This window comes from Nyctereutes procyonoides, unplaced genomic scaffold (assembly GCF_905146905.1).
Source record: "Nyctereutes procyonoides isolate TBG_1078 unplaced genomic scaffold, NYPRO_anot_genome, whole genome shotgun sequence".
Classification (NCBI taxonomy): Eukaryota; Metazoa; Chordata; class Mammalia; order Carnivora; family Canidae; genus Nyctereutes; species Nyctereutes procyonoides.
The window spans coordinates 19,383,721-19,406,635 of record NW_026575128.1 but is presented as its reverse complement, the minus strand read 5'-3'; the positions used below and the strand labels follow the sequence as shown (position 1 = coordinate 19,406,635).

General features: G+C 46.4%; 1 protein-coding gene across 6 annotated transcripts; it reads left to right on the top strand.

Annotated features, from left to right (window-relative positions):
• The first annotated feature begins 254 nt into the window (after window positions 1-254).
• Window positions 255-19,846, top strand: BBS10 (Bardet-Biedl syndrome 10). 6 transcript variants are annotated; one of them, XR_008666698.1, is made up of 6 exons: window positions 255-481; window positions 1,017-1,964; window positions 11,893-12,080; window positions 12,624-15,133; window positions 15,475-15,685; window positions 19,747-19,846. XR_008666698.1 is itself a non-coding variant. In XM_055342134.1 (2 exons), the coding sequence occupies exons 1-2, from the start codon at window positions 297-299 to the stop codon at window positions 2,971-2,973; spliced, it is 2,142 nt and encodes a 713-aa protein (XP_055198109.1). In that variant the 5' UTR covers window positions 255-296; the 3' UTR covers window positions 2,974-3,994. The 6 variants fall into 6 exon arrangements, 1 of the variants encoding a protein (XP_055198109.1); XR_008666699.1 differs by lacking the exon at window positions 19,747-19,846 and having other exon boundaries at window positions 12,624-12,809; window positions 14,060-15,133; window positions 15,475-15,742; XR_008666697.1 differs by lacking the exon at window positions 19,747-19,846 and having other exon boundaries at window positions 15,475-15,742.
• The last annotated feature ends 3,069 nt before the right edge of the window (window positions 19,847-22,915 follow it).

Here is a 22,915-nt window from a genome sequence, read left to right as displayed (position 1 = left end):
CGCGCGCGGCCGCCCTGGTCTACGTGTACATGACGTCACCACGCGCCCTGCCGCACCGCGCGCGGCCGCCCTGGTGTACGTGCACATGACGTCACCGCGCGGATGTCACGCGGGGGGCCGCACAAGCCAGGGCTGCGGCCGCCGGGTCCGTGCCGTCCGCGGGAGGAAGGACGTCTCAGCCCCGGGAACAGCTCCCCGGAAGCCCTGACCTCCCAGCTTCCGCCGCCCGCCCCGCCCCTTCCGCCGCCCGCCCCGCCTCCTTCCAGGGGGTGCCCCCGCCGCCGGCCCTGCGTGCGATGGCCGCGGCGGGCTCTTCGGAGGCGGCGCTGCAGGTGGCGGAGGCGCTGGAGACCATCGTGAGCCGCTGCTTGGGGCCCGAGGGGCGGCAGGTTCTGTGTACGAAGCCCACCGGCGAGGTGCTGCTGAGCCGGGACGGAGGCCGCCTCCTGGGGGCGCTACACCTAGAGCACCCCGCAGCCAGGTACCCTCCTCCCGCCCCCTCCCGCAGCGCGCAGCAGCGGCCGTCCTCGCGCTAGACTCCAGCGCGCTTCCAATGGGACTTTCTTCTGGGCCTCACATCTTTTTTTTTTTTTTTTTTAATAGAGGGGGTCAGGTGGTCACTCTTCTTTTCTTTTTTTTTTTTAATTTTATTTATTCATGAGACAGGCAGAGGGAGCAGCAGGCTCCCTGCAGGGAGCCCGGCCCGACGCAGGACTGGATCCCAGGACCCCGGGGTCATGCCCTGGGCCGAAGGCGGCGCTAACCCGCAGGGCCAAGGGGAGCCCTTGGGCATCAGATCTCATCAAACACCCAACAACGCTCATTTTCCCCTCCTCGCTCCACCCAACCCCAGAATCTCGAAATAGAACAAAGTAACTTGAAAAACAGGAAAACTAAAGGAACCAAAAGGACAGTACTTTACGACTTTAGTTGTGAAACCGTGGTTTCCACTCAACTGGCGCGTGAGAAAGCCGCCCTCTGAAAATCTGAGTTGCTTTATTTCTTTTTCTGTCCAGGTTGGTGGTGGCCTATGTTTCCAGTCATCTAAGAAAAACAGGAGATGGTGCTAAGACGTTCGTTGTCTTCCTTTGTCATTTACTTCGAGGACTTCACGCAATGACGGACGGAAAACAGGATTCTTTGGCCTCCAAACACATGCAGACCCATAGAAGACGTTGGAAAAATTGTTGTCGGTGGAAATTGATTTCGCAGTCTCTTCTAACGTTTCAGACACACAGATTAGATTATATTGTGGACCGTTACCTAAGCAGACACTTTGGGTCCATCTTTTCTTCCTCCACTAAAGAGAGAACGCTGTGTAGGAGCTCTCTAGAGTCGCTCTTAGCAGCGTACTTTGGTGGGAGAGTGGGGAGAAATAATCGTGACTTTATGTCACGGTTGACGTGTGACTACTTTTTCAAATGTATGGCCCGTGAACGCGGGTCCGAAGAAGTGTTGGACCTGGTGGATGATTATTTTCTAGAGCTGAGTGCTGGTGTCACCGGCCTCCCCGTCTCCGATTCCAGGATCACGCCCGGGCTTGTGCTTCCTAGAGACTTTTCCGTATACCGTCCAGCAGATGGTGACATAAGAATAGTGATAGTAACGGAGACCGTTCAGCCTCTCTTTTCCACTTCTGGATCAGAGTTTATTTTGCGTTCGGAAGCACAGTTTCAGACATCTCGGTTTTGGATTATGGAAAGAACGAAAGCAATAATGAAACATTTACAGAGTCAGAATATAAAATTGCTCCTGTCTAGTGTGAAGCAACCGGACTCAGTTATTTATTACGCAGGACTGGCCGGCATATCGGTGGTGGAGTGTTTATCCCCTGAAGAAGTCTCTCTCATCCAGAGGATCACTGGTCTCTCTCCCTTGGCACTGCCACATGCCACTTCACAGGATGAAATCTGTAACACTGTTTTGGTGAAATTCTGTAAGCCTCTTACCTTTAGATCCAAAAGGTATGTCCACCTTGGTGTGATTAGCACCTCTTCATTTATACCACACTATGTAGTACTTTGTGGACCAGTGCAGGGTCTCGTTGAACAGCACAGAGATGCCTTACATGGAGCATTTAAGATGCTTCGACAGTTACTTAAAGACCTTGATCTAAATTACCTGATACAGACCAGTGATCAAAATCATACATCAAGTCCTCTTGTTTATAACGAAAGTGATCCATTGCCAGAAGTTGTTAATGGCTCAATACAGAGGCCACGTCAGGACACAGTGTTAAAGAACAAAAGTAAACTGACAAAAACTCAAACATATTTAGATTTGGTAGTTCCAAGTGTAGAATTAGAAACGTGTATTCCATGTTCACCAAAAGTGACACCAACAGGTACCTACCAAACGGATGAAACACTGAGATGTTTCTCTCCAACCAAAACCAGGATAAATGGTGACAATGAGCCATTTATTGAGAGCAATTCTGCTAATTCAACAGCAGAAAACACTAGAAGAGAAATTCCTTATGAAAATTTACAAATCACAAAAATTCCTGGGAAGGGAAACCTGTTGCCAGTGAGAGAGAAGTCCCTGGAGATCTGTGCTCCCCAGGGTCACTGCTTCTCCACTATACCAGCAGGTTGTGTTTTGCCAGTGGGTGGCAATTTTGAGATCTTGTTACACTACTATCTTCTCCACTACGCCAAAAAATGTCAGCAGTCAGAAGAAACCACGGTTAGCATGATAATAGCTAATGCTCTTTTAGGCGTTCCTAAAATCCTGTATAAGTCTAAGAAGGGAAATTGCAGCTTTCCACAAATATATGTAAGAACTCTCCATGCACTGCAAACCCATCAACCCATGGTAAGCAGCCAGACAGGTTTGGAATCAGTAGCTGGTAAATACCAGTTACTAACTTCAGTTATTCAATGTTTAACAAAAATTTTAACCATTGATTTGGTCATCAATATTAAGAGACAGCCTCAGGAAATTTATGATCAAGATTCAGAAGAGGAAGGATAAAATTGGAGGTTTTTTATTAACCAAACTTTTAATTCAACTCAAGCCATAAAGTGAAGAAGGATGTGACCACTGATTCACAAATCTATTCGGTCTAGTTAGGAAAACATCAAAACTTGAAAAGTCTTGGGAAGAAGTACACTGAGAGGCTAGCAGGCATTCAGACACAAATACTGGACAACGTTACGGACTGGGTCTGAGGAAGAAGCCCTTCCACACGGGGGAAGCCAGGATCTGAGCAAGGGTGAGCCTTGCCCTTACAGGTCCCAGTCTCAGCTCGGTGTCAGCTCATGTATACATGGGAGGGTGTTCCGTTACAGCTCCGTTTTACTTTTCTGTATCTTTTGTCACTTCTCTTCATTTGTCTGCGCCTTTTTGTATTTAGTTCATAGAATCCTTTAATCTGAGATTTGGATGGGGCCTTCAGATGTCATCCTATTTTAATAACTTATGATATATAGTTTTCGCTTCATTTAAAATAATTTCTAAAGCAATGAATAAGTCTTAAATTTTTTCTCAAGCATATAAATCAAATTAACTTTTACTTTTATATGTCCCCTATTTGTTCCTGTTTTATGTAGAAAAGCCTGGATATATATATTTTTTTTTTCACAATCTATGCACCACTGAACATGTAACGAGAAATACGACTTGTGCACTGTAAACTTATTTTCATTTCTGTGGTTAAAAGTTAGTTTCAGGGCAGCCCGGGTGGCTCAGCGTTTGGTGCCACCTTCAGCCAAGTGTGTGATCCTGGAGACCCGGGATCAAGTCCCACATCAGGCTCCCTGCATGGAGCCTGCTTCTCCCTCTGCCTGTGTCTCTGCCTCTCTCTCTCTGTCTCTGTGTCTCTCGTGAATAAATAAATAAAATCTTAAAAAAAAAAAGTTTCAGAAAGGTTATGAAGTGCATACTATCATTTTCTCCTGTCCCTTAATTGCTTGTAAAAATAATTCATGTGGTTGGTGACTGTTCTTGTATTTGGTGCATAGCCACACAGTAGTAATAAAAAGTTTGAAAATTATTTATTTCTAATGTGAATTTTCACATATTCACATTTTATTTTAAAGGTTTATAAGTGCAAGTAATATTGTGCATCTAGCTGTAGAGAAGGACAGTGTCCTCTACTTTTAGCAGTTCTCTGTAACACCCCAAACACTGCTACATTTATACCAAGTATTCAGAAGTGTATGAAACTGCTACTTTTAATCCGTTCTCTTAAATACATGTTTCCATTTACAAATTCAATGATTTTTTTAGATTTATTTATTTATTTATTTATTTATTTATTTATTTATTTATTTGAGAGAGCAGGGGAAAAGGGCAGAGGGTGAGGGAGAGAACGTCTGAAGCTGGCTCGATGCAGAGCTGGATCCCACGAGCCTGAGATCCCAACCTGAGCTGAAGCCAAGAGTTGAGGCTTAACTTGCACCACTCAGGAACCCCACAAATTCAACAAGTTCTCAGTGAATGCTTACTATGTGCCAGTGCTGACTACATGTGGTCAACAAACAGCTATGGTTCTTGCCTTCTTGCTCCTTTTCTGAAAAGTTAACGGATGTGACACTACTTGGATTGAGATTACATTTAGGAAACTAGATTTTAGAATTCTAGTTATAGTAAAACTTGAAAAAGTGGTGACTAAGTATGTATTGAGAAACTGTAGGGATCACTGGGTGGCGCAGCGGTTTAGCGCCTGCCTTTGGCCCAGGGCGCGATCCTGGAGACCCGGGATCGAATCCCACGTTGGGCTCCCGGTGCATGGAGCCTGCTTCTCCCTCTGCCTGTGTCTCTGCCTCTCTCTCTCTCTCTCTCTCCTCTCTCTCTCTCTCTCTCTATCATAAATAAATAAAAAAAATTTAAAAAAAAAACTGTAACATCTTAAAAAAAATTGGAAAGAAACTGGGACACCTGGGTGGCTCAGCCGTTTAGCCTGCCTTCAGCCCGGGGCGTGATCCTGGAGACCTGGGATTGAGTCCCATGTCGGGCTCCCTGCGCGGAGCCTGCTTCTCCCTCAGCCTGTGTCTCTGCCTCTCTCTCTGTGTCTCTCATGAATAAATAAAATCTTTAAAAAAAAGAAAGACTAACATCTTGTGGTATGATCTTTTACATTAACTGCAATTTCATTTTTTGTGAGGTTTATGGCATATAAAATTATGCCATTTCTGTGATTATGGGGAGAATAAATTAGCTCTGTTGTTTGTTTTAAGGAGGCTCTACACCCAGCATGGAAGCCAGTGTGAGGCTTGACGTCACAGCCCTGACTGAGATCAAGACCTGAACTGACATCCAGAGTCAGACACTTAACCGAGTGAGCCACCCAGGTGCCCCAATTAGCTGTTTCTTTTTGTTGTTGTTGTTAGCTGTTTCTTATACTGAATTCATTGATGTATGAACCTACTGTAAAATTGCTGTACAATTTTTTTCATTCACTTTTTAAATTGCCTGTCAGATCATTTGATAGTTTTGCTTTATTTTGTTATTTTAAATACTTCTCCATCATTGAAGGCATTCAAAGACTTTTCTAGACATGCCAGATATACGCCCTTGCATATGGTAGGCATTCTATAGCTATAAATAATCAGGAGTCCGGAAGCCCCTTTGTAAGCTGGGCCTGGGTTTTGTATGTTTGGCACCTGCTCTAATATCTAGCACAATAATAATATCTAGTAGCCAATAAGCGTCTGTTGAAGAACTGTTTGTTGACTGCAGTAGTCATTTGATCATAATTATTTCTATCAAAGTTTCGTGGGAAAGGATCTGTTTGAGGGGACAAAGCAGAAAATGTAGAACAAGTCCACACAAAGCAATCTTTTTCTCTTTTAAATCTCTTCTAATATATTTTTTTAAAGAAAAGGGAGAGAGATTTTATTTGTTTATTCATGAGAGACACAGAGAGAGGCAGAGACCCAGGCAGAGGGAGAAGCAGGCTCCCTATAGGGAGCCCGATGTGGGACTTGATCCCGGGTCTCCAGGATCAGGCCTTGGGCTGAAGGTGGCGCTAAACTGCTGAGCCACCCGGGCTGCCCTCTTCTAATCTCTTAAAAAAAAAAAAAAAGTCCCTCAAAAGTGGTGATAGAGTGTTCATGGGTTATCTTTATCATTTGTGGAATAACCTTATAACAATTTGATTTTTAAAAGGACTCCAGGGGTAACTGGGTGGCTCAGTCAGTTAAGCATCTGACTTTTGATTTTGTCTCAGGTCATGATCTCAGGGTCATGAGATTAAACCCCACACTGGGCTCTGAGCTGGGCATGGAGCCTGCTTTAGAGTCTCCCTTTCCCTCTCCCTCTAGGGAGTTTACATCACCAAGTTAGAAACAAGAGCACTTTAGGAAATGTAATTACATTGTATTTAAACCCTCTTTAACAAAGGATTGGAAGTGACCTGCAACAAGAACAGACAAAATTACTGTACAATCCGAATATAAATTAAAGAATCAAGACCAAAGAGGGCACCTGGGGGGCTCAGTGGTTGAGCATCTGCCTTTGGCTCAGGGCGTGACCCTGGGGTCCCAGGATCGAGTCCCACGTTGGGCTCCCTGCATGGGGCCTGCTTCTCCCTCTGCCTGTGTCTCTGCCTGTCTCTGTGTGTCTCTCATGAATAAGTAAATAAAATCTTTAAAAAAAAAAAAAAAGACCAAAGAAAATGTAAAGAAGATTAAAAGCCAAGATTATGTTCTTGTTTTCTGTTGTTGCATAATGAATAACCTCAAAACTTACCTGATCTGAACTATTATGTGATTCCCTCTCATGGTTGTGGGAATTGCCGGGTCTTAGCGGGACAGCTTCCATTGTATTCTGTGGGTTCAGGCTGTCAAAAAGGTCAGCTGAAGTTCAAAGAAAGGAAACATGGGCCCCACCACTCAGTGGGAAGAGTGTCAGTGTCACAGTATTAGAGGAGCATGTGGGGTGAGATCTATTGAGGCAGCTGTTTTGGAAAATACAATCTACCACACATGGAAGGGAAAAAAGGGCACATATGCATCAACTTCTCAACCAAGTTTTTTATTATTGTGTTCTGAAGGTACCTGACTACCTCCACAAATACATCTTCCCAATAACTTTAATGAACCTTCTGATTTTTTCCATTGGGCCAGCATAAGCTAGTTTTATCCTCTAAACACTAGGCATTAGATTGTTGAATAGCTCTAACTACTCCAGCCAGGGGAGCTACTTGATCATATTACAGCGGAAGAGGAGTGGCATGGTGTCCATGCTTTAGACTAAGGGAGAGGGAAGAGAAGTGTGATTTGCACCTGAACTTTTACCAGACATTACTTCTTCCCTCTCAAAAGCAATAGAATGTGTCTTTCCTGTCATCACGTCCAGCAGAGAAAACAAAACCTACAGCTTGGGACCATCTCTCTATCACGTTATGGTGACTCAATGCAGCTTTGTAATAAAGACTTTGGTGTAAGTGGATACACAAATACTAAGACAGGCAGAGGCAGTAATCCAGGGGGCAGACCTGCAAGGGAAGAGGTAGCAAGGTGGTTTCTCGGTGGACGACTACATGCTGATGATTCCAGATGATCTCCCAGCCAACCTCTTCTCTGAAGTCCCAGCTCCCTCGCTGAACTGCCAACCCAGTCTCTACTTGGAGACTCACCCTTAACTTGTCTAGAACAGAATTGCTGTTTCCCATCCCCCAAACCCAGCTCTCCTCTGCTGTACTGCCTCAGGTAATGGCCTCCACCACTCTCGACATGCACAGGACAAAACCTAAGAGACACCTTGGCTCTAAACTTCACCTCCCACAGTCAATCTGTCAGCAAATCCTCCTGGCTCCACATATAAAATAGATTTCAAATCCACCCATTTCTTACAATTGCAATTCCAGCTCAAAATACCTCATCTCTTACCCACAGCAGCCCTCCTCTGACCTGTGCTTCTCTCTTGTACTTCTCCAGAGTGATTTCCCCCCAACTTTTTATTAAAAATTTTTTAAGATTTATTTATTTTAGAAAGAAAAAGGGGGTGGGGGGTGGAGGAGCAGACAAGAGGGAGAGAATCCCAAGCAGACTCCTCTCTCAGCCTAGAGCCCGACTTGGGGCTCCAACTTAGAACCTTGGGATCATGACCTGAGCAGAAACCAAGAGTTGGCCACTCAACCAACTAAGCCACCCAGGCACCTCTATTTAAAATATTTGGAAAAAGCATACAATGAACACTACATACCCTTCATCTACATTTACCTATTACCATTTTACCCCTTGTTCATGTGCACACAGGCACACAAACACATTTTTACTGAACCATTTACTGAAAGTAAGTTGAGGACATTCTACGTTATGCCTAAATACCTCGCTGTGTATTTCCCATGAATAAGGACTTCCCCTCCGTGACCAAATGATTCTTTTTAAATGCAAACCATCATGTCATTCCCCTGCTCAAAACTCCAAAGTTTTCTTTCACCCCGACGGAACCCAAATGTATCATCATCTAAGAGGCCCCTCGTGATCTGTCCACTGCTTGTCCTTTAGATGACATCTCCCACCTCTCTCCCTCTAGCTTTCTCCACCCCAGTCACACCGGCTGTAGCAGTCAGGACACGTTATGCACTGAGTAACAGCTCCAAATCTCAGAGGCTTGACACCACACAGATTTATTTCTTGTTCTCGTTTATGTCTATTAAGGGTCAGCCGGGGACCTCGCCCACATTGTTTTCTTCCTCATCTTAGATTGTGGTTGACCGAGCAGTCACTCTCTGAAGCATTACCAGTCATCGTGCAGAGAGAGGGCGAAGAAAACTCTAGACAGTCCATTGGCTCTGTCCATAAACGGCACATGTCCTTTCTGCTCATGACTCGCTATCCGAAGTCACAAAGTCCTCCCCATCCACTGAAGAACCAGTTAGTGCAATCTTACCTTGTGCCTGAAAGGAGGGAGAACCAGGACATTTGGCGAACAGCTCTGGAGTCCCCAAACTGGCCTTTCTGTTCCTTGAACGTCCAGGTTCATTCCGGCCTCTGAGCTCTCTGCTGTTGTTCTGTTTACTTAGAACTCTCTTCTCCACTAATCTCCATATGGCTCGCTTTCTTGCTTAATTCAAATATCTCTGCCTTAATGTCCCCTCCTCAGATATGCCTTTCTTGACCTTTCAATCTAAAGTACTACTGTATTCCGTTCCCATCACCTCCCTCATTCACTGTCTTTCTACCTTGTTAAGGCTTTTTTGAAGCACAGACCTCATATTTAATATGTGCATTTATTTATTTATTTTTGTATTGACTGCCTTCCCCACTAGACTGTAAATTCCACAAGGACTTTGACTTAATCACTTACATATTTCCAACAGGTAGGATAATGCCTGGCCAGGTAGGCACCGGACAAAGTTCAGTGAATTAATGTAAAGGACCATACTGTTTAAAATGGTCCATACTGTCTAAAAGACTGCCTAAGGCTTCCTTCTCCTGAGCCATGACCGGACAGATTCAACTAACACTTGCCCATGACTCCGTCTTTGTTTGCTTTCATTGCTACCTCATTCTGACGGACACAGTGTTTTCTTAAAATATGAAATCACTGCAGAGCCCTACTGACCTGGAAACCATCCTGTTTCCTCCAGGGAACTTAGCATGTTTCTATTCTGAACAATCATTTGTTCGTTTTAAAGACTGGTCCTCAGTAGGAAATTGCATTTCCAAGTCAGTGTCAAAGCCTCTCAAAAGCCCCAGTAGAGTAGCCCCTTGCCTTGGTGACCTAGTGTGTTATGGTTGAATTGCATTTATGTGAACAGTACGCTAGGTTAACAGTACGGTGGAATATGTATAATCCTCCCAGTCTCTGCCTTCACTACTCCTTTGGGTATTTGCATTTAGCATCACGTAAAAGAGGGACATTCTTGTCTCTCCATCACCAGTGCCGGAGCTTATTACAAATAGGTATCTCGGTAAAAACCTCCCAGATCATTGCAGCAGAGGTCGCTATGCCCAGATTCAGTACACCTAGTTATGACTGGGGAGTTCTAAGCATGATGACCTCCACTGTCTGTGTCCCACTATAGAGAAATCCCTGCTGCAATAACAGAAATGTCCATTCTCTTTAAACAGTGAGTCCCATGGTATATCTTATATTAATATGTATTCCAGGGGCACCTGTGTGGCTCAGTCGGTTAAGCATCTGACTCTTGATTTCGGCTCAGGTCATGATCTCAGGGTCATGAGATTGAGCCCCACACTCCATGCTCAGCGGGGAGTCTGCTTCTCTCCTCCCTCTGCCCTGCTCCCCAACCCCAGGCGTGCATGCTCTCTCTAAAACTAAATAAATAAATCTTTCAAAAAATATATTAATACATGTTTTAAAAGTACATTTATGCAAAACTTCTAGAGACTTCACTTGCATCACAATTTACCCATCATTTTGTACTTTATAAACTCCCATACTGAATTCCTCTATATGTCTTAAAATTTACATTACCTTATAATATAATAAGCTTCATAATTAGTTAAGTGTTTCTTATATAATCCCCCAGCTAGTAATTTCAACATTCCTACGTGGACAAATGATACCTTGGGCATTAAATTGAGAAGGAAATATCTAATATGCTCCTTGAGGAGATTTTGTTGGTCGTTGAGGAAAAAGAAGTCCATGTATACAGTTCTATTATTTGCCACACTTTAACCCTTTTGAGAAGTAAAAAAAGGGAGATCTTTTATATATGTATAGGAAGAAACAAATGAACTACACAGCAATAACACCACAGGGACATTTTACAGGTTGTGTTTGTGAACTACACTCTGAGGCACAGTACGGTAGAAGGAACAGAAGCTTTGAAGTCAGGCAGACCAGCATTGCCGTCCCGGCTCCATCCGGTACTGGCTGTGTGGCTGGACAAGTCGCTGATCACCTCTTCTCTTAATTCCCTTATCTGTGAAGCGGTAATCACAGGACCTGCCTCACCCAGCTGTGGTAAAGATTAAAAAAGATCTCAAGATCTTGAAATTAATAAAGACCTATGAGAAGTGCCTCGCCCAGTGCCCGCTACGCTGTTAAGTAGGAGCGTCCTAAGAATGCGAGCTTTATTTCTCCCTTTGGTTGCCTATGACTTTTTTTTTAATTTTTTTTTTTTTTATTTATTTATGATAGTCACAGAGAGAGGCAGAGACGCAGGCAGAGGGAGAAGCAGGCTCCATGTACCGGAAGCCCGATGTGGGACTCGATCCCGGGTCTCCAGGATCGCGCCCTGGGCCAAAGGCAGGCGCCAAACCACTGCGCCACCCAGGGATCCCTGCCTATGACTTTTTAACTTTTGCCTTCTTCCTGCAGCCTCTCAGCTACACTAGCTGATCTGTGCCCTGAGCGTGGCAGCGTGCTTGCTCTCGTTAGCTCCCTAAGCCCTGCAGGCAGTATAAGCATTATCAGGAGTTACTGTGGGGTTCTGGCTCCCTCACTCTGACTTCCATGTCTGCCTCCCAGTGGAAGGGGAGTAACTTACTGGGTCCCCAAAGTCCCATCCCTGCCACAGACACTGCCAGCTTTTTAGTGCCAGTGGTAGGTAAAGCAGCAGCAAGGAACACCTGGAACTACTGAGCATCTCCCCATGGTTGCCTCGAGTGGGCTAGTGCTCACATGCTCACAGTGCCTGGGCCCTCTTCCCAGACTCCATACATCCCACCAGCAGGGAAGCAGTCCCAACAGAGGAATGGAGAAGAGCGGCCACGCACCAGGTCTCAGACAGCTGGGCTCCCCCTAGGGAGATTGGCTGTGAACCCTACAGGCAGCCGAGATTTAGGAATCCATTCTAGACACAACCCCTGGAATGGGCTTAGTTTCCCCAAAGAGACCCAGGAGCTGTTACTTGGCATTATTGAATCTTTTCCAGCTCCAGGGTGAGTTGAGTTTCTTAAAAAGCAAACTGGGAAAACCAGAGTGTTCCATGTGCTTTGCCACTGAACAGCAGTCCTTCAATCTCCACAGGATGGAGGCGGGATCACTGACAAGAGAGGGAGAGCTAGCTCTCTGGTTTACAACTGTAGAGCTTCCCGTGGCCCAGCAACATTCCTGCTTGCAGCTGCCAGGAGACGGCAACATCAATTAGCTGAAAGAATCCAATGCTCCTGAGGAGGGAGCTAGTGACAAGGCTTCAATAAAGCCAGACAGTGAAGGTGAGCAGAGTGATTATGTGAAAGGAATGTTTTATTAATTTGGGAAAAGGGAAGCAATAGAAGGGGAAAGGGAAATAAGTCAGTCGTTCTAAAGCGATGGGATGAAGATACTTAGTTTAATCAGAGTAGACTCTAAGACCACTGGGCACCTCGCATATAAATAGCTCTCCATGGCTAATTAAGGTCAAGCATTGAGATTCTTGCTTTTGTGTCCTATTTAAGAAATCTTTAAGTGCTGCATGCAAGGTGTGAGCCTTTGGAATGGTAATGAGGAAACCGGAGGAAAAATACTGAATTTTAGTAATTCCTTCATATACATGCTAAATATAAATATTCACAATATTAAAGATGTATAATATGTAAAATGTTAAACACGTAAATATGTTGAATATATGAGAAAATGAGCAGTCTAGTATAATGCATTCACATTGTGTGAAGACTAGCTTATAATACCCTAATAATGAGCTAAAGAAAAAGAAGTTACTTCCAAGTGATCTCTTTTTTAATTTGTAACAAATTGCTTCAATCTGCTCTTCCCACAAGTTGTTCTGGCAGAGACTCTAGAGTTCAGTCAACTGAGCCTCCATGAGCATGGCCCTTTATGTACCATTCTCCCAGAAACTCCTCCAGGCTGCAGCTTCTCCCGGGATCCAGAAAGCAACCCCGAGAACCCGTCACAGGAACCCACCTGCGAGGACAGTGCCATCGCAGCCGATGACCTTGTACCAGGTAAGTGTCCTTAGGAGGTGGCGGTGTGCCTGGGGACCTGTGCTGGGCCCCCTGTGCTGGGCCCTGCCTGCACCTGCTGTGCTCTGGGCCCTCTGGCCGAGCTGCTGGGGTGGCAGGTGACCTCGGGCTGGGTCTGGAAACAGCGGCCGTGTCCTGTCGCCCCAGGTTCCCTTGGGTCAGGGGCCCGGGAGGCCTTAGCTGGATGGTTCTGGCTTGGGGCCTTTGTGAGGGGCCGCTGCCTGGGGCTGAAGGATGCGGTCCCCTCACTGACCTGGGCAGCAGCCCCGGCCCGGGCCTGGGCCCCTCCGGGGGCTTCTCAGGTGTCTGCGGGCCGCCCCCGACCCCATGACCCCTGTGTGCTTGGCTCTTGCTTGGGGGGCAAGACTGCACAGCTGGAGACGACCATCCCATCTGGGCCGGCCACAGCGATGCTGACTCGCCGCGGCCTCAGCGGGGGCACCTGGGGCGCTGCGGGCCGCGTCTCTGTGCACCTGCCACCGTGCAGCGAGCTCCGGGGCTGCGGTCGCCGCCTGAGGCCCAGGAGGAAGCCGCACCAACCCGCATCCTGGTCAGGGGCTGGTTGGGGGGTGCCACACCCGGTGCTCGCGGGCTGCAGGAGGTGGGCCTCCCTGCAGGCGCTCGGAGGGGGCAGCGCGTCAGAAGGGCACCCCCAGGCTGTGCAGCAGGTGCCCGGGAACCAGACGCGCGTTGTCTCCGCTGCTCAAAGGCACGTGCTCCAGGGGGAAGCGAGGGAAAGCCTCAGGGGTAACAAACCCAGTTGCTCTAATGGACGTGCTGGCCTTGTGGCCGCTCCGTTTTCATCCTGCAAAGACATTGCTGTGTGAAAGCCAATGAAGCTCCGCACTGAGGCTTAATACTGGAATTTAAGAGACGCCTTGTTGCAAAACTGACGGCGGGTATGAAGCCAAGCAGGTGTCCCTGTTACTGGTCCCCCGGGCTGAGCCCCCTGCCAGTTGCTCTGGCTGCTGCAACAGAGTCCGAGCCCCGACCGGCTGGGACCTCAGGCTCAAGTGTGCTCACCTGGTCCCGGAGGCCTGAGGCCTGACATCAGGGCTCAGTAGGGCAGCACTACCTCTGTGGCCCCAGGGAAGACCCTGTCCCTGCCCCTTGCAGCTTCAGGTGGCTCCAGGGCTCCCCTGGCCCATGGCCACAGCACTCCAATCTTGGGCTCCACGGTCACATTGTTGCCACCTCTCCTGTCAAATCTCTCTCTGCCTCATTTGCATAAGGACACTTGCCATTGGATTATTTAGAGCCCATGTGGATAATCCTGGATGAGCACCTTCTTGAAAGATCCTTAGAGGAATCACATCATTTGCCATGTCAGGTAACACATCCTCCCTCCCCCTCCCCCCCATATAGGGTAACACTAGCAGGTTCGGGAGATTAGAAGGCGGACAAATTTTTTTTTTAAGATTTTATTTATTTAGAGAGCATGAGCAGGGGAGGGCCAAAGGGACAGTGAGAAGCAGGCTCCCCCCAAGAGGGAGCCCAACATGGGGCTGGATCTCAGGACCCTGGGATCATGACCCGAGCCAAAAGCAGGTGCTAAAGTGACTGAGCCACCCAGCCATCCCCGAGTGTGCACAGAGCTTTTTGGTTCAGTTTACCGCGACCACCCGGTCCCCAAAGGCTCTGGCACAGCAGTGTTTACGGTGGCGTAAGTTGAACTGAGGGGTCAGGTACACACACATAACGGCAGAGATTGTGAGCACGTAGCTGGGGGACAGTTACGCAGGGTTCACACCCAGCCTGTAGGACTCCAGAGTTCATGCTTTTAAATCACTAGTCAGTATTGTCACCTTCTTGCCCTTTTATGTGTGAACTGTCATCGTCAATATGTTCAAAGTCAGCAGTTACGGAAAGGAAGCCCGGGCTATGGGGGCGCCAGCAGGCCCGGCCTCGGTTTGGCGTTTTTTTTTTTTTTTTCTTTAAAGATTTTATTTATTTACTCATGAGAGACAGAGAGAGGCAGAGACACAGGCAGAGAGAGAAGCAGGCTCCATGCAGGAAGCCCGACGTGGGACTCGATCCCGAGACTTCAGGACCACGCCCTGGGCCGAAAGCAGGAACCAAACCACTGAGCCATCCAGGGATCCCTGGTTTGGCGGGGTTTGCACAACTAAGAAGCCCTGGTCGCCACCACTCGCAGAGGAGACTCCGCCGCCCCTCCCCCAGCCCCCAACTGCAGGCGAGTAGCCAGGAGGCTAATTCATTCTTGCTGCCTCTTTTCAATTCGCAGTTCAGTGTCAGCGTCTCAGTCTGGCAGGTAAAGGTGACCCTGGCCGTCATCTGCCTTCCTGGTGAGTTCCGGGCAGGGGGTGGGGGGGGTGCCATCGAGTGAGAAACAGCACTGATGGGGGGCATTCCTAGTCAGCTCTCATTCCGAGAGACAGAAGCTCTACCCTGCAGGTTTAGGAAGAACGCAGAGCATAAATCCTTAAGACTCATGAAGCACTTTATAATTCATAGTCACTTAGCTAAAGTTAATTACCCAATTAATCTCCAAGGATACTGACAAAATGAGTTCTTCTACAAATTATCATTATTTATTAACAGATCAGAAAGCTGATGAGGATGTTTGGCATGAGTTTCCACAGGGAGGACTGGAGTCACTGAGAAGCCACATTCTAATCCCTTCAAGGACTCCCAGTGGAAAAGCGACAGAACCCAAAGTCACCGTGGAAGTGGGACCCACGGCGGTAGGACACTGGCACCTGCCCACCCGGCCGCGTGAGAATCGTGAAGTGACAACACCTCTGGAGGCCTCGATTTCTCTGTCGCTCTCAACACTAGAGTTCTGGCCCTGCTCCTCTTGCTGAGTCAACAAGAATGTCTTCATGGAAATGAAAATGGTAGATTCTGAAAACATTGATTGAATTGCAGATTAAGTTAATTTAAAATAAATTATAATTAAGGAAGGATGCTTTTATTTTATTTATTTATTTTTAAGTAGTCTCTGCCCTCAACCTGGGGCTTGAACTCTCAACCCCAAGATCAAGAGCCACCTGCTCTACTGACAGAGCCAGCCAGATGCCCCAAGAAAGAATTTTTTTAAAAAGATTTTATTTATTCATGAGACACAGAGAGAGAGATAGAGAAAGAGAGAGAGAGAGAGACAGGCCGAAGGAGAAGCAGGCTCCCTGTGGGGAGCCTGACATGGGACTCATCCCAGATCCCCCAGGATCATGCCCTGGGCCTAAGGCAGACGCTCCACCCCTGAGCCGCCCAGGTGCCCCTAGAAGGAATGTTTTTAAGTCATGGATCTGTTAACTACCATTTATTACATAACTGGCTTTGCTGATTGCTCTGTCATGGCTGACATACAGGGTCGATGGCAAATGGCAGGATGTGAATCTCACTACCCGAGTGACTTTGGGCAAGTCACATCCTTCAGCTTCCTTTTCCATAATATGAGTATCATGATAGTACCTGCCAGCCAGTGTCATTCTGAGGATTCAGCGAGTCAGTAGAGGTACATGCACTTAGCCTGTTCCAAGTACACAGCCGATGCTCAGTAAACAAATCGCATCCACACCATGCATTAGGAACATGGCAATTTTATCACAACAAGAGTATATGAATGTACCCGCCATGTTCTCTGTCTCCACAGCCTGGTACTGCCCGAGCATCCAGCCGACTCACTGACTTCTTCATGCCTTCTTCCCTTTCCTTGATCCCACCCCCCCCCATACCTCTCTGTCTTTCCCCATCTCTCTGTTTTTCTGTTGCTTTGTCAATCTCTCTTCTCTCTACCTCCTTTTTCTTTCTTTTTTTTTTAAGATTTTATTTATTCATGAGAGACACAGAGAGAGAGAGGCAGAGACACAGGCAGAGAAGCAGGCTCCACACAGGGAGCCCGATGTGGGACTCGATCCCGGGACTCCAGGATCACGCCCTGAGCCAAAGGCAGATGCTCAACCGCTGAGCCACCCAGGCGCCCTCTACCTCCTATTTCTTTTCACCTTGCTCTTCCTGTCTCCTCACCACCCAGGACAATGAGGGACCCTACGATTGTCTGGGTCTGCTTCTGAGAACTATTTTGTCTCCTAAACTATCAGAGAAAATCAGCCCTGAGAAGGCATATGAACTGACACTGTCTGTGCCTCTACCCCCACTTTTTCTATCCATCTATCTCTGTCTGCATTCTTCTCTCTTGCCACCTCAGCTGTGGGAGATGAACTCCCTGGCACTCTGAAGACCTGATGGGGAAGAGGAAAAAACCTCCAATCCCTTGTGGCTCCTCCTGCATTGGGATATGATTGAGAGACTGTCAATACAACCTGGAGGCAGTTCTAGAACTACAGGGAGTCAAGTCTCTCTTGTTAGCCCCTGAAGTAGCCATGACTTTAAGCAAAGTATCTCCAAACAGATGTCTAAGTGGACCAGAGATGTTGATTCTAATCAAGACAACTTACATGAACGTTAACTGAGTATATATTTAATGACACACGTGATTATGATTGTGCTGTATGGTAATTAAGCATAAATGGGAAGGGGCAGTGTAAATGACTATAATTAGTATTACTTTTTCACAGCTAAGCCAAATTTCATTTCCCCTTTCCACGCTGCTAATTCGCCAGTATCTGTAATCAGTGTCAACGTTGATAATTTCTTGATGTCACATTCCGTTTAATCATCCCATCCCATCAACATACACAGATCTGCACACACAGGCATACATGGATATAAACCACACACACACACACATCCCAACACACACCGCCTGGCCCAGGAGCAACTGAGATCTCAGCCACAGATGGCTCAGGTTCTCTGTGAATTCCCTTTAAGTCCTGAAATTCTATTCTATTTTATTTTTTTTAAGATTTTATTTTATTATTTATCATCCATGAGAGACATAGAGAGAGAGAGGCAGAGACACAGGCAGAGGGAGAAGCAGGCTCCCTGTGGGGGGCCCGATGTGGGACTCCATCCCAGGACCCCGGGATCGTGCCCTGAGCCCAAGGCAGGCACTCAACCGCTGAGCCACCCAGGCTCAACTTGTTCTTCTAATAAAATAACAATGATAAGGACAGATATTTCCTTCCCCTGAATTTTAACTATTTTAACCATGTTCATAGGGCAGATCTGTCTTATTTTTAGTGTCAGGAAAGAAAACCTTCCTCTGCCCTAGCTGGACCTAGAATCAAATTGACATGAGACAGATTAACAGGAGAAAATCAAGTTTAATAGGCATATGTATGGGGAATCCACACAAACATGAAAGCTCAAAGACAATGAGGCAACATGGAGCCTATATGAGCTAAGAAGCCATAGGGCCTAAGGATAAAAAGGGAAGAAAGGTCATTAGCAGGAAGGTGAAAGGAGTGTTTGGAAAAGCAAGGTTGCTTTATTATGCAGATAAGATTTTTTAGGTAAAGGGAAATATCTGTTAATAGCTCTCTCTTCCTGGTACAGGCTCTCCTTTCCAATATAAATTTAGGCAGTTGAGGGGGAGGCAGAGAATTTTTCCTACATCTGTTGGGTTTTGATTACTTTTAACTCAAAAGAATCTTTAGGGACGCCTGGGTGGCTCAGCAGTTGAGCATCTGCCTTCAGCCCAGGGCTTGCATGATCCTGGGGTCCCAGGATTGAGTCCCACCTCAGGCTCCCCGCAGGGAGCCTGCCTCTCCCTCTGCCTCTCTCTCTCTCTCACTCTCTCTCTCTCTCTCTCTCTCTCTCATGAATGAATAAATAAATTTTTTTAAAAAAACAATCTTTACACCACAGTGGCCCATTTTGGAGCAGTGTGCCCTGGGCCCTACAATAGGAAAGAAGGAGTTATGGGTGTTGGATACAGGGAAAAGAGAAAAGAATCAGGAGGCAGGGAGCGCTACCAACATTGGGATGCTTATTCAAACCAAATTTGCTTATTTTCCCTAAGGGACCATGGTGATCATTTAGAAAGTTTTGTGGATTTCAGAAAAAATCTGAGCATCAGGGCTGTGTCAAGCCTTTGCGCTAGAGGCTGCTCTCCGAAGGGCCTTTCATTTCCACTGGGTTTACTCCCCACACTCACCAGGCAAAAAGTTCTCTGAGTGGTTCTCCCTAAGCAATGTCCCCTACAAGCAAAATTAAACTATTTACCTAGGGCGGAGAAAAAGGAGCTTTTGTGAACATAAATAAAGATGAGGGGTGGACGCTGTCCTGCTCACTGTAATGACCCCATGGGCCAGGTCTGGTCTATTCCCTCCTTTTAAGAGCTGCTCCTCTCCTGCGCTAGCCTTTGGATCTACCTAGAACAGCATCTTCGTCTTGACTGACTCCCTGAGCACAGTGAGTGATCCAGAGATAGGCACGATCAATCCAAATCCTTCCCTCGGGGACGCCTGGTGGCTCAGCAGTTCAGAGGGTCTGCCTTTGGCTCAGGGAGTGACCCTGGAGACCAGAGATCGAGTCCCACGTCGGGCTCCCTGCATGGAGCCTGCTTCTCCCTCTGCCTGTGTCTCTGCCTCTCTCTGTGTGTCTCTTTGAATAAATAAATTCTTAAAAAAAAAAATCCTTCCCTAGGATTTAGCCAACTGCATGTGGGAAAAAGGGTCTCTATGATCTAAGGACCATACAGTCTAAGAGATACTGAGGAACTATAAAGTTTCTACTGTGGCCCTCCATGTCCTTGTCACTGTAGCTTGCACACCCTCTTACCCATGACCTCAGCCCCTCATTGTTCCTTCCGTTTCTCTCAGTAAAATCCAAATTGTCCAAACAATGGCTTCTAATTAATCAGAGTAGTTACTCCCTTCCCTGAGTACCATCTTTGAACAGATATTCTTGAAACTAGCTGAACTTCAGCTGACCCTGCCTGCTGAAACCCTATAAAAAATTCCACCCATCTTCCCAAGTTAGAACGTTCCTTCTCATGCCGACAGTTTTGAAAAAAGACTTATGCTAATGGTGCTCTTGTTTTTTTCCACAGAGGAGATGAGTAAGAGATGCTGAGATGCCAGCAGCCGGACCACAACTGGTGAGAAGCCAGCCCGGGAGAGGGAATTAACATGGGAACAGGTGCAGGCGGGAGAGGTAGGGGTGGGGGGTGGAGGCAGAGACAGTGAGACCCAATGGTGTTCAAGTTTCCATCCTATTTCTTAAGCCTAGCACATCTGTTATTACCATTTTTTTTTTGTTATATAAGTGAAGAAGTTAAAATGGTGGGATTTTAAAAAAAAAAAAAAAGGAGAATCACCGCAGTCCTGAAATTTGTCTGTACAGACATGAAATGCTTTTTATAACTCTATACTGAAATCAACCCAAATCTAGAACCTCTATATCCAGGAATAAGGGTAAACCTTATCTTGCTTTTTCAAGTAGCTCATTCAACTAGTCACTCCTGGGTAAATGCTCAGTCCGAAATTCAGGGTTCTCCCCTTCACTCTTTGTCAATCCCACTCTTGGGGGTGAACGAAGGTGCTGGAGAATCAGGGTACTAAAAGGTAATTTTTAAAAATGTGACTCATACGAATATAAGATAAATTCGTGTCCAAGATTTTATGTTATTGATTGTTTCATGAAGACACTGGTAAGAGGTAAAAACTGGTTCAAAGGAGATCACAAGGAAAAAACACATCTATAGGCGACCCGGAATCTGAATTCAATGTGCCGAGAGAGACAAAACAGGCCTCTTCCGCTAAGTAGAAACCGAGGCCTCCTCTCTGGACAAAATGCACCTGCGTTTCTTTCTTTCTTTCTTTCTTTCTTTCTTTCTTTCTTTCTTTCTTTCTTTCTTTCTTTCATGCACCTGTGTTTCTAAGAATGGGATTATTCGCATCATCATCAGCCTTTTGCAAGTTACCTTTAGTTTCTATAGACTTGCGGAATAGTCCAGGACAGTGAAAGACACAGAGCCTTGTGGAATCCAGGTAACCCAGGAAGTTTCCAGAGATTTTGCCTAGAATTCCGTCTGTGCAGTCTAATCCTCTACACAGGCTCTACAGACTGGCTTACGTAGAAGTGACTCTGAATAACTGAACCTGAGACAGTTCCTGCCAAACGACACTATCAATTGCTGCCAAACTAAAAATATTCCTCCATTTTCATACAGTCCCCAAGCTCAATTCATGGGCATCGTGACAACACAATAACCACCCGAATTTCTGGGTTTCTCCATTGATTTTCATTGCGGCAGGTTAGCCAGGCGCACTGGGAACCCCTGTCACAGCCCTTGGCTCCCCACCTTGAGATGCATGTGCAGGTGGAGGGCTAGCTCAGGAACTAGGGTTCTGTGAGAGGAGGGATGAGGTTTCAGATTTCAAACTCAGACAGACTTCTAGCCTCAAGAAGGAAAGCCTGAAAATCATGGAAAAAAACACCCTTAAAAACCAGCACCCCTGTGGTCTGTCTCCCACCTGCCTCTTAGACACATTGTGCTTCCATTTGGATATTTCATCCTGACTTTCCGTGTTAGGAAGCATGCTGCATCATTTTTGGTCCAGAAAAGATCAAGAAATGAAAATATGCATGATCTGATGGGATTTCTCCTGAGAACTCATGGTGGATTTACTTACTCCCAATGGAGAGAAAAATTGGCCAAATAAGGCAAATTGAACATTTCACAAGCAGGCACGAGATCAGCCTCTTAGCTTCCCACCTCATGACTGTGACAGAGGTGGGGACAGACGCTGAGCGTCAGTAACTGCAAAGGCGAAGCCAAATGGAGGAGCCGTGCAGACCCAGATGGAGGGGCGCCAGATAGAATTGTAGACCTCAGAGCCGCAGCTACAGGAGCTGTCTGGGTGTGCACATTTGGTTTGCTTTGTCTCTTGTTTTGGGATGGCCCCCTGGGCTTAAATGCCAAATTTTGTACAGCACCGGTCCCACTGTCACCCATCTCGTCATCAGTGTTGGGCTAAACACAAGCTGACTGTCATCTTAGCGTCCCTACGTCCTCTAGTCCATGGAGTTGCACGTTTACATGGCCGTGCTTCGAATCTCGATCCTACACTGTGGAGAGTTCAAGATTTCTGCAAACCCCAGGCTGCATCCATTGCTGGCTCATTGCTCAGATTGCCTGCTTCCACTAAACTCTCAATCTACTTCACGTTCCACTTCTACGGTTCTTCTCTTCTCTCCATCCTTTGTTACCTCACGAGGGAAACACAGCACACACTTCTCTGATTTCCTCACCAGCGCAAGAAGTTCATACGTAACAGGCATTTATCAAAGTTTAAGGTAACATAGGATGCCAAACAGCACAGCAGATGGTTTAAGCTAAAACATGCCTCGTCTTGGACACCCTTGGGGGGACACCTGAGTGGCTCAGTGGGTTGAGTGTCCAACTCTTGATTTCAGCTCGGGTCATGATATCAGGGTCGTGGGATCGAGGCCTGTGTCAGGCTCTGCACTTAGCACAGAGTCGGCTTGAGATTCTCTCTCTCCTTTCCCCTCTGCTCCTCCCGCTGCCCGAGCTCTCTCTCTTTCTCTCTCAAATAGATGATAGATAGATAGATGATAGATAGATAGATATAGAATCTTTAAAAAAAATTTGGAAAAAATAGATACAGTGAATGTGGTGAAAAGTTGATAAAGTCTGAAACAAGGTGGTTACATAGGGTTTATACCATTTTTGTGATTTTTAAGCTCTACAGTTTTCACAAGAGTTTAAAAAATACACCAATCCTGAGATCTTGAAGCTATTTTGCTGTGTTTTTAGTTAGGGTGACAGCAAGACTGCCCTAATGGAGTCTCCAAAACACGGGGACTGATGATGTACGTGCTTCTTACAGTCTCAGGTAACAGTCTTGAGGTCGACCCTCTTAACACACGTTTGAGCGTATGTTCCAGTATTGTTAACTGCAAACACTATGTGGTACAGCAGATTTCTAGAACGTGTTCACCTTGCACGGCCGAAGGCTGGTACCCGTTGAGCAGCACCTCCTCGCTTCCTCCCCCTTCTGCCCCTGAGGACCACCATTCTGCTCTGCTTACAGGGCCCGACAATTTCACACACTTTATATAATGAGATCATAATGAGCTATCACTTCCCACCTGTTAGGTTGGCTATTATCAAAAAAACAAACAAACAAACAAACAAACAAAAAAACAAAAACAAAAGACAAAAAAACGAAAAGACAACAAGTGTTGGTGAGGAT